This window comes from Astatotilapia calliptera, chromosome 9 (assembly GCF_900246225.1).
Source record: "Astatotilapia calliptera chromosome 9, fAstCal1.2, whole genome shotgun sequence".
NCBI classification, from domain to species: Eukaryota; Metazoa; Chordata; class Actinopteri; order Cichliformes; family Cichlidae; genus Astatotilapia; species Astatotilapia calliptera.
The window spans coordinates 20,115,951-20,127,990 of record NC_039310.1 but is presented as its reverse complement, the minus strand read 5'-3'; the positions used below and the strand labels follow the sequence as shown (position 1 = coordinate 20,127,990).

The 12,040-nt window shown below is 41.7% G+C and overlaps 1 protein-coding gene across 1 annotated transcript in view; it reads right to left on the bottom strand.

Moving 5' to 3' along the window:
• Positions 1-10,563: 10,563 nt before the first annotated feature.
• The window catches only part of malrd1 (MAM and LDL receptor class A domain containing 1), a 67,639-nt gene continuing 66,162 nt past the window's right edge, over positions 10,564-12,040 (bottom strand). Inside the window, exons 32-33 of the mRNA XM_026180851.1 lie at positions 11,613-11,708; positions 10,564-11,509 (exon numbers count right to left, since the gene is read on the bottom strand). Coding sequence (XP_026036636.1) covers positions 11,411-11,509; positions 11,613-11,708 — 195 coding nt within the window. The 3' untranslated portion in view covers positions 10,564-11,410. The remainder of the gene's footprint in view (positions 11,510-11,612; positions 11,709-12,040) is intronic.

The window sequence follows — 12,040 nt, the reverse complement described above, 5'->3', positions numbered from 1 at the left end:
CTTAGTGTATTAATTGTTTTGAAAGAATAGGAATTACTGAGGTACGGCAATGGCATGTGTCATCAGAATCAGAATCAGCATACTTTATTAATCCCTAAGGAAATTATGTGGGTTACAGTTGCTCCAATACAGTACAAGAAAGAGACTAAACTATCTGACAATGCAATGTGTTGCAGATGTATTGTCATGTGCCATTTATGTGGCCCAAAATCATTAGCAAGCCAGGCTGAACATTGTATCGTGTGGGCCTGAAATTTGGTGGGCGTGTGACTGACATGCAGAAGCCAGTGTGGCCCATAAACTGCAGCTGTGGGGCACATCTGGGCCAAAAATTCATTTTGATCTGGGTACCATGATCAACTTTATTTATATTTAAATTTTGTGTTATAATCTGGATATTTCTTTATTAGACCTATTTTTATTAGTATGGGTATTTTGTAATAATTTGTATTATTTAGTATTGGTACTTTAACTTGTTTGATCTGGTCCTGTAGTAGAGAGATCCTTCAGACGCTTAGTTCTGAAGGATCCTTTTTCACATAAATGGAGGCCATTTATGTGATAAGGGAAAGCCCATCTCTGAATTGAGGAGGGGGCCTAAGGGTACATCTTATGTATTGCAGCCATTCCCCAACTCTCTGTGAATGGTACCAATGGCCATTGATCAGTGGTTGTTCATCAGCGGTGATAGTTTCAGTCATTATGCAAATGTACTGTTTATAAGATTTGGAGAAACCTGCAGTCAGCTGAGACTGAAGAAGTCACTTGGATGAGTGACGAAACGTTTCTCCCACTGAAAACTCTACATCCAGATGAACAGAATCAACTTTTGGGAGCTTAGTTCTGTTATTTGTGTGAGCACTTCACTTTTAGGGATGTGCAAAAAAATGACAAAAAAAGAGGAAGAATGTTTTGACATGCATTTTCTCTACTTTCCTCTAAAACAGCTGTAGGAGACATTGTTATGATCATAAGACTCAAATAAATTTCTGCTGACAGCACCTGTCCACGATTGTGGCACATTCATTTCCTCAGATAAATCCCAATCACCCCCGGCACGATTGGTTCAAACACACACCCCTTCTCCAGTTACAGGGGCTTACATCAAGTGACTGCAGCGCAAACACAAACAATCCCACCCAGGTAGGGATACACAATGCGCTGCCCTGTGATGTATTCCCTCATAAAAGGAGATTATTGCTGACACGTGCAGTGTGGCCATTTAAGCCGTAAAACATCTTTTAATCAGATGCAGTCCAGTGTCACCATGCCATGTGATTTAGCTCCCGAGGCTCCACACAGGCTCTGCAGCTTTAATCGTCACAGCACTCGAGTCTCAGCAGCCACAGCTCTGCTGCTGTAATCGCCCCCTTCCCCAACTTCTGCAGAAACAAGCTGACCACTCTGAAAATCTCCCACAGCATCCTCCTTCAGTATCTCCCTAAGCCACCACCCCCCCTTCCCCCAACCCCTTCCAGTGTGACATAAAGCAGGATCAGACACAGTCACTCAGTGAACTTTTGCTTGGCTGCACACCACACCACACTTTGCCTCTCCAGGGGGACTTTAAAGAGCATCAAAACGTCTGTGACGAAATCAGTGAAGTGAAATGGGAGGAATCAAGAGCTGCTGGTCTGAGGGTGGTGGAAAGTGTGAATTTTCCAGCGAGTGTTTGTGCCTAGAGACTGTCCCCACATGTTGAGTTGCAGCGCAGCATGTCACACATTTATGATGTTTGGCCACTTAAAAAAGCGGAGAACAAAGAGGCCATGTGGCAGTCAGACACCAACAAACTGAGAAGAACAAGCGCCGCTCTGTTTTGGCCTTTCCATTAGAGCATTGCTTATTATTACCTTTTCCGTCTCGCTGCAAATATTAAGGAGACCCGAAAGCACACAATAATTGCGCTTTGCTTTGAGTGGAAACTTGAAAATGCTTTGCTCTATTGCACAGTCGTATTTAGAAGTGGTGAGCCTGGATAGCAGGAAACTTATAATCACATGAATCAGACAGACAGCCTCGCCTGTGGCACAAACAAACCTGGAAATGCACACAAATGCAATTTAAAAGTTCAATAAAGAAACTGTTTATGCTTGTTTTTCTTCTTCTTGTGACGTCTTCTCCATCCTGGTCCATTCCTGCTCTGTTAGGGAGCGGGGCCGGACCGCAAAACTACACCTGAGCAGCAGAGGCTTCGAGCCATGTTTATGTCATGTGATTAGGTCCCCCTTGTAAACAGGGGCAACCGTGTCAACGTCCAGGCTGTGAAAACACATTGGTGTGTGTTAAATTAAGCATGGTAACTATGGCAATCTTTCCCATCCTTTCCATCCATCTGACCACAAATAAACATGGCGGCTGCTTTTTTCCACTTTTTAATGCATCCACTAGCGAGTTGTTTTTGTTGTTTTTTTGTTTTTAAACCAAAGCCAAAAAACAATAAAAGTGCCTTTTCTAGACCAATATTCAACAAAAATCTAACTGAATTCATGTGCATATTAGATAGATAGATCCTCCTCCTGCAAGTCACATGGTTTGTTATACATGGACTCTTTTTAAAGAATATATGAACGTCATCCCTGTAAACAGCTTGCAGGTGTTTGGCTAAAGCATCGATCTCTCAACCATAGGCTATCTTTAGCCAATCAGATCAATTAATCAGGATCTGGTGAGGAAAACCAGCTTGCAGTCTGAATAGCCTTGCAAGCCAGCAGCGAGTTCATATAGCCAGCTTGGGAGTTACAATATCATTAGAAAATTTCTGCAGTCTTTGTAAGAACACTTTATGCATAAATGCAGGCAGTCACATAAATAAAAGAGGAGATGACTCATCTGTTGATACAGAGCTTAGCTGCAAACGTAATGACCTTTAGTTCCTCAGAGGAAGCTGATTTGACCACACAGCTTGTGATCTCACACGACTGTGATCTTGTGAGGCCTCACGGGGCAATCATAACATCTGAACTGTGACTGGTTAGACTTGACAAACTGTACGGCTCATCAGGAATGAGATGTCAGAGGCAGAATACCCGAACAAACAACGTGACTGAACAGTGGTATTTGGAGTGATGTGAAGAAAATATAATATCAGCGTTTCCTCTCTTTACGAGTTCTGTGCAGTAGAAGCTGTCAAGGCCACATTGTGGAAGTTAACAGAAGAAAGACAGCAAGAAAAAAAGTGGTTTTATTTTGTATTTTTGTACAATACAGGTGAAAGCCTGAACTATCAACTGCTGCAACTGCATTTTGTGGATAAGCTGGTTGTTGAAGTCTGCTTTTCAAAGCAACCGTAATCACTGCAACAGGAGTCACTATGACGTCATTCTGCAGCTCCACTTATCTGTATAAGAAGGTTTTTGTTGTGCATTTTTCTCTGTGTTTGTTTTACATACCAGAAATGTTTACTGCCAGCTGCTGCACGCATCTGTGATTACCAAAAGACAACGGAGACCAAATCAAAAGTTAAGAAGAGAATGAATAAAGGGATGTGAGTTATGTGCAAGTCTTGACTCACACTTCTTCTTTTGTTCTCCACATGTATGGCGTTATTTTTGTGCCACTATTCTGAGCGCAAGTAAAAAAAAAAATTGCAGGTGCAAGTGTTGCATTTTGAGGAGGAATTTATTTTGAGCAAAGAAAAGCTAAATTTGCCAATTTGCGCCAGAAAGAGGAAATCAGCGGATGTCGCGCTAAACAACAGCAGCACGTTCAAGCTTGATAAGCTGCTGTTAGAATTTATTTAATATTACTTTCTAGTATCAGCTGATGTTTGCTGGAGCCACAGCAACACGTTGCGAGCGAGCGCTAGTGCAAAAACTGAGCAAGAGGGGCTGCTATTGTGTGTGTGTGTATGGACACCAGCAAACACTGAAATACATTTTTTGCACGCAGCAATGAATTTTGTTCACTCAAATTTAGCTTTTCTTCACTCAAAATTAATTTCTCCTCAAAATGCAACACTTGCACCTGCAATTTTTTTTTTTACGTGCACTCAGAATAGTGGCACAAACATAATGCCATACCACATGTCCATTTTCCTCAATTTTGTAAGGTCACACTGCACACTATGGTGAAATATGCCAAATTTTCATGTTGGGGATAATCTTGTTTGTACAAAAAATGCAATTTTAAGACTGTAAAACTGTTATCTTTGGCATTATCTTTGACCTTCAGAAAGCCTGGAGAATGATTGCTCAAGACCAACATTAGAAGATAGTCTGGCTCCTTAGAGGAGGGATGGATCAGGAGTTTTGCAGCAAGAAAGAGTTGCTCCGTGACCATAAATGTGCAAATATTTCAACAATAATGTTTTGCTACTTTGTTTTCCAATAGGTAATAATACGGTGACATTTTTTCTGTTTCAAGCTTGTTTGCTGTCAAATGTCTGAATAACTTTTTGATCCTGTCACTGTGAACAGTCCACCACCCCCCAACATGATAACCACAATGAGCATCAGATTGTTCAGACTGACATTTAGAAAAATGTCTTTACTATCTCAGTCAAAGAGAAATGTGTGGTTAGTTGCAAGCTCCTCTGAATACTGAAAGGATTACACAGAAGATAAATATAAAAAATGGGTTGCAGGGCTTTTTTTATAACCTGCTGCAGTACAACTACTACATGTTACATGTTTTTCAATATTGTATAAAGAAACCTAATTAAGCAAGCAGTAATGCATCGATGTACTGGACAGGTCGACATTTACTGCATATCAGAATAACGGTGTAATCGGTTGTACAAGGTACATAAAACTCCTCTTTCAAGTCATAATTAAGCTTTACTGTACAACACAGGAGGCAGTTAAAGTGTAGATTAAACTCTTTCAGTGCTTCTAAACCACAAGAGATCCAATCAGAAAAAGCCCGCTAGTGTCTTCATTCCTCAGCCGTCTGTGGATGCAGACCTGGAGGTTTTTCTGGAAACTCAATGATGAACGGTCAGGATGGCCCCCTGGGCTCATCGCCATCCACTCCTACTGAGAAGAAACAGACAATTTCCTCTGCACTCAGCCAGAGAGGATGAGAGAACCAATTCTGAGCCATCTTTATAAGGGAAAGAGATAAATTTCACCTTGACCTGACAGGGTTACTTGGTACCTCAAGCCCACAATTGCAGTGAGAGACAAATCTAGGATAACAGCCCAGGAGGAGAGAGCTCGGAAATGTCTGAACAGGTATGCAAATGATGCACAAGTCAGCTGGTGTTTTGACAGAAAGTGTCCTCCAAGGCTATCACAGGAACTCTGCAGGAACATTTTCACTGTGTAGGCCTCTCGAAGCGGAGAGGTACACAAACAAAACGGGTGACCTCTAGATGGACTCTGCTTGGTGATTAGCAAAAGTGTGACAACAATGGCCCCGGTGAGAAAAGCTGACTAACGTTGCTTCAGCAACAACACAAGGACAAAGGCTGGTGGCGTGTAGCAGCTCTCCTGCGCGCTATTGAAAAGCGCAAATAACGAAAGTACCAGAGAGATGCTTGCCCCGGACAAAAAAAAGAGATAGCTGCACATTCCCTGTCAGCAGGCCCTCGTATGAGAGTGCGAGGCAAGGCAAGTAGAAGGCAGATTTGTTTGCGCGAGCATGTGGTGGCATGTTAGTAGGAAAGGTTTTTGTGTAGGGCATTGATTGTTGTCATGTCAGGTCAAAAGTCAGCAGAGTGAGACAAATAAACGTTGATGGAGAGGCCGTGAAAAGGCTGAGCTGGTGATGTTTGTGATTCAGAGGGAGATGGAGGTGCATTTGTGTGGCTTGTTGGGGAAAAGCAAGTAATATAAATGTCAGTAATGATACATCTAATGCATAACTTTAACATCTTTTTAACTCAAAATTCTGAATTTGTATAGTTTCTGCATAATTAGTGAGGAAAATTAAACAGTAATTAGGGCAATTACTTATGTAAGCTATAACGGCTATAGAAGCCACACGTTAAAATGCTAACACAGCACTTTGCCTTTGGAGCAGCCTATCTACAATTACTGACTAATACAAATTAGTGATTAAAAAGTGATTAAACTGTCCAACAGTTAATATTGCACATTAAAATCAATACATTAATCTTTGGAGGTGTTTCTGCATCTGTTTTTTCTTCTCAGCTATGATAGTAAGCATTAATTTAGCCATTTTTTTCCTGTCATGATTAAGTCTGTCACCATATTAGTTATTTGTAAAATAATTCACCCGATGTGGACTAATAATAAAAACTGATACTCTTTGATTAATGAAGTAATTACAGCTAAGGATCAATAGGTTAAACTGGTTTTGGGGCAAGGGTACCTAGACCTGGTTCTTAGAGTACGCTTGGGGAGTGTGATTGTGTGTACAGTGTCTCTTTGTGTCTGTCTCCACGTTGGGTGAGTGTTGAGTAATTGCATATGAGAGCATGAGGGTGGGAATGGATGTTTGTATCTGTGTGTGCCTGTATGTCTGTGTCTATATGTCAGGTTGGGTACCAGACGCCACCTCTCTGGGGACATCTCAGGCCCTCCAAGGTATGGAGGCCTATCTGCCCCCACCACCACTTCCCCTGCCAGTGGCAGACGCCCTCAGACATCGGTGCGTTGGTGGTTCTTGGTGTCCAGGGGTGGGCGTCCAGGTACACACCGGCTCACTCCTTGGTGGCTGCTTGTCGGGGCCTGGAGCCTGGGGCTTGCTCGGGCCACTTTGGGGGTGGGGTGCCCTCAACCTCTCGGCCTGGGGCTCGGTCACTCTGGCACAGCTGGCTGTCGGCGGAGCTCACGGGCACGTCACTGCAACCCCCCCTGGCTTCTGCTCCATGGCTGCTGAGTGACCCCTCATCTGGGACTCTCCTCAGCTCTTTCTGGGACAGTGGCGCAGCTGCCCCTCTGTTGGTCTTCCTTGGTCTCTTGTGTTCTGGGGGCCTCTGGATGTCTGGAGTCTTGATCTCCTCCATACCTGCTTCATGCCCTGGAGGACGGGGCTGTGGCCCCCCACACCCTCTAGCAGATCATTACATGAAGGAACTTTTTAAATACAAGCGCGTCCATGCTCACAGGTGTACACACGGGTGCTCACACACACAAACTACACCCTTTTTGGCTCCTACCTCAAAGCACACAGTGTGCTGTTGATCTTACGTGCTGCACAATAATGTTTAATATTTAGTATTTACTGTTATATTCCCATATATCATCGTGATGTTGTTTATTATGTTGCTCTTTTTTTTCTTCTGCTTGTTTTCTCTTTTTTCTTTCTCAACAGGTGATCCAGATGATTGATATACGGTATGTATTTTTTGTTTGCTTATTTTGTTGGTTTTTGTTTTTTGCCCTTGTGCCTCTTCACCGCTGTTTTTCTTTCTCCCCTTTCTTTTCCCCAGTCAAGTCTGTCCCTAGCAAACGAAAATAAAATAAAATAAAATAAAGAACAAAAGGTGAATCAAATAGACCATTACAGCAAGGCTGGGATTGTCCATTTGGTAAAGTAAATCCGTTGGGCATCTTTCTTCGCCTTTAGACAATAATTCTGATGGCAAAAGAGCCAAACGGGACAGGCAAAAAAAAAAAAAAAAAAAGGAAAAGAAAAAAAGGTTAAACTGGTTTTAGTTTCTAGCAAAGGCAACCCATAGCTATTTTTTGCAGGCTAGCTGTCACTCGATATCCTCCGTTAGCCTCACTTGGACTGGCTGTGTTCATGGACTGGATTTATTATTTCTGTACACAGTACAATATATTGAAATCTGAAATTTAATGCAAAGGTGTCACAGTCCGCTGTGACGGACCGAGTGGAGAATGCGTGTAATGGACCCAGGTGCGTACACGAGTGAGCAGACGGGAGTGAGCTTTAACAGAAGGTGAGCCTTTAATATGGCTGAAAACAAGGTGTACAAATACAGCAGGGATAACGTGGCTAAACAGAAACCTGAACTGGGAACAAACGATGGTGAGGCTATGGCTTGGAAGACAACAGACCAGGCATGGAAACACGGAGGGTGGGAACACAGCTGACACAGATAAACATAACAAGACATGGCAGGAGTAAACAACACTGACGGGAGACTGTCAAAGTAAAACAGGAAGTACACAGAGGTGCAAACAGGAGGAGAGAGAGAGCACGGGCATAGTGGGCTGGGGAAACATGGAATGAAACACGAGGGGAGATGAGGGCTCACAGATACATAGAGGGGCACACAGGGGATAAAAGTCACAAGGGGAAGTCAAATAAGGAACAACATAACAGGACAACTCAGGAAACATGACCTAAATAAGGAACGAAATACAAAAATACAAGAAACTAAGAATACTGGGCCCACATGGCCCAGGACCATGACACAAAGGTAAAGGTTCAATATGCAAAAATATGTGATTTTTTTGTTTACTAATATCAAAAATTTCAGGAGCTCTTGCTTTTTACATGCAGTTTCTGAAATCATTTTTGGTCAAGAGTTCAGTCGCATTCACAAATCACAGAGTACAATCAGGGATATCAAATTATCTATTTGCCATCTCTTAAACTAGTTTCCACTTATACGTGTCTTTAGTCAATTTCAATTTTTTATATAAAGAAATTTTACATTCCTGTGGCATAATTTCTGTCGGCATGCCTAAACGTCTCATAGCATTCACAATATGTTTAAATCTTTTATCATTTCTACTATTTAGTCTCAGTCTGGTAGTTAGACTGACTGCTGCTTCATTAAGTCAGGGATCAATATCTGTTGGCCTTTCTAAACAAATGCTTTTTAGTTAGAGATTAAAATTTTGAAAGAAATAGCCAGTATGTTTAGCTTTTCTTTTCTTTTGCTGTTTTAAATTAGTAAGTAATACAATGAGTAAATAAATTCTGCATCGGCATGACATAACAGCCTGTAGTCACTGGGGACCAAACCCCTGTTGTGCTTCTTTGGCTCTGAAGGGCAGAAGAGTGTGCTATAGTAAAGGCAGTGAGCCGTCTAAAGCGACGGCACAAACAATAAAAATAGAGGAGCAGCTCACAGAATGAAATTGATCCTGTGGCCCTCTGATAAATCTCTGATCCAGAAGCCACCTACAGACTCAGCAAAGACTCTGCGCTGATGGAGAACAAGACTAAACAGTAACGACAATGGAGACTGCGGTCATATAAAGTCTAAAAATGAAAGACTCATAATTTGAACCAGTACCAAGGGGTGGGAGTTTGTTTTGATGGGCTTAGACTGAGTGCAAAGGCTCAGAGTACTCTGGCTGTGGTTACCAACACATATACCTGACAACTGCACTGGCTTTAGAGGTATGTACATCATCGCTCAAATTCCTCATAAAAGCTGCCATAAGAAAATTACAAAATGCAAACTTTAAAAAATAAAACCTTGAAAAAAACAAGTATTTTGTCAGCCTATTAAGTCTGTAGTCATGAAAATATAAATGAGAGGGTATTAAAGAAAGTCACTGACATTTATATTATTTGTATTTTTGAAAAGACAAGCTCTCCTACAGTCATGCCCATACGTTAGATTAAACAATCTGTTACCCGGAAGTGCGCTAAGCTAGGGTAACCGCATGTTTAACAGCAAGCTGCCTACATGCTTTCTTCAGCATGCTCGCTGTACATGTCCTGATCTTGTAAATCAAAGTGATGACTGTCAAATACGACAAGACTATTTATGATGGCACACGTAAAGAAAGCAAACCTGAGCTCTCATCAGATTTATAACTGGACCGGATATCTATGATCCAGCTGTCCTGTGTTGGTTAATGCAGAGAGTTAGAGATTCACTTCACACCACACACACAGCAGCCAGAGAACGACAACTTGCAATGGATTTTAATTTGCAAATAAAGCAGGGCCAAACTATTTTATTTGCACTTGTGAGGATTTAAAAAGATCAGTAATGAACTCGGGACTCCAGCCTGTTGGAGGCTGTTGTTCAGCAGAGCATTTTAATTCAGTCAACTGGATGTGTTCTGCTTTTGCCAACATGGAAAAAAAAAAAACTTTAATCACCATTCACAACCCGTTCTAAGACTTAGAGTTACAGCAATTTAAAAAAAAGAATATTTTTAACTGTCTCTGCATACTTGAGACTTTTTAATGGAATAGATTAACATGACAATGACTGAAGTTATCTACTTTCTTGCCACGATTTTGGGGAGAGGATCATGACTACTCATATCTTTGCAGGAAAGACAAAGCTGTGGTCGGTTAAATTTCAATTATGTTTCTTTATAATAGTACCGAGTCACAATAGTTGCTTTCTATTGTAAGGTAAAGACCCTACAATAACACAGAAACCCAATATTCAAACGACTCCCTTTGGGGAAGCACTTGGCGACAGTGGGAAAGAAGAACTCCCTTTAAACAGGAACAAACCTCCCAGCATAACCAGGCTCAGACAAGGGAAAGCCATCTGCTGCAATTCGTTGGGGATGAGGAGAGGAAAACAGGATAAAAGACACGTAGCAGTTACCTTTTAAATGTAGGTTTTTTTTGTTTTTTTTTACAGTTTGGCTTTTGTACAGATTAAAAAATATATATCTAACACAGTGTTAGGTTAACCTCATTCCACAACCCCTGAAATCAGCTGACAACAGCTCAACTCAGTGCCAAAACATATCAACTGATGGTTACCTCCTACATCTACAGTGTTGTCTCTTATAGGGAATACTTTTGAAAAGGGCTGGGGGGGCACTGTTGACTCCCAGCAGAAGGTCCTGGGTTCGAATTCAGGCTGGATGCCTGCTGCTTTCCAGGTACACCAGCTTTGTGTCACAATATAATGGGGGTTGATTGGCAATTATAAATTGTCTGTGGGAATGGTTGTCTGTCTCTCCGTGTTAGGCCAGTTAAAATGGATTATCCAGGGTGTCATGCCTTTGGCTCTGTGACAGCTGGGATAGTCTCCAGCCATCCCACAACACAGAATTACCGGATGGTTGAAGCCTGGATAAGCAAAGGATGATGAATGAAATAACATGAGTTTTATACTAAGCAGATAAGCAGCAGATATGCTAACCATTAAAGTCAGGTTAAGCCTCCGGCATTATCCGCTATTTTAATTGGGCCAATATGCAAGTCTTATTGATCTTCTCATTGAAGTCTCACCAAGAGAGTTTGGTGTCTGTAGAGCAGAACTCCTGTGGATAAATACGCAGTGCTGTTTAGTCATATTTATGTGCATGTCTTAGATTGAACAATCAATTATTCTGTGGGCTTTAAACCTTTATTTAAACATGTAAGTATCACATGAAGTCGAGCTGGTATCGTGAAATATATCCATGTCACCGTTTGCATCCTCTCCCCCACTCTGGACTTGAGTGCAGTGGGTCAAGACGAACTCCTCAAGAGTGTGTACGCACAATTCACAATTCAGTCTCCATGTTTTCTGCATTTCGATGGTTTTGTTGCAATGCTCTTAGTTGGCATTTACCCCAAAAAATATCTTTAAAAAAAATAAATGTGATGTCCGTTGTTTTTATGCATCAGAAGTTTTGCTGTCAGCCTCATTATGATTAGGGGGGTAAGGGTACATGGGGTTGGAGAAGGACAGCTTGGCATCTTTCCAGTTCAGACCCTGTATGTATGAATACGCACAAAAAAAGACATCATTTCCTGTGTGCTGATTTCTGCACAGGAAATTAGAGTGAATGCCAAAAGGCTGTGTACAGACACCATACCTCTACCTCCTTCCTCCACGGGTAGACACTGATGGAAAGCCCGTGACCATCACTCCTCCTGGGGTTCACACTGGGACAGCCGCCCGCTCTTTCATCCTGAGGTAACGAAAATCATGTACATGGGTTTAAAATGAGATGAGGCTTAATGTGCGAGAGTGCATGAAATGCAAGCGCAATTAAAATCAAATTGCCTTGTTATGTGTACATAATTACAACTTTAACCTCCATAAAATATTTCATCGTCTTGCAGAGGTGGAATAATCACCGACTGTTTCCACTGCTGTGTAAGTGCTGAAGCGGATCTGTCATGGATATACTGGTTTGGCGCTACAACGCTCTACTTAAAATTGCCAGTAAGAAAAATGAGTGTAGTTAAACACATTTTGTGTGCTGTGCTTGTGTGTTTTCAACATGCACTTTAATAATGT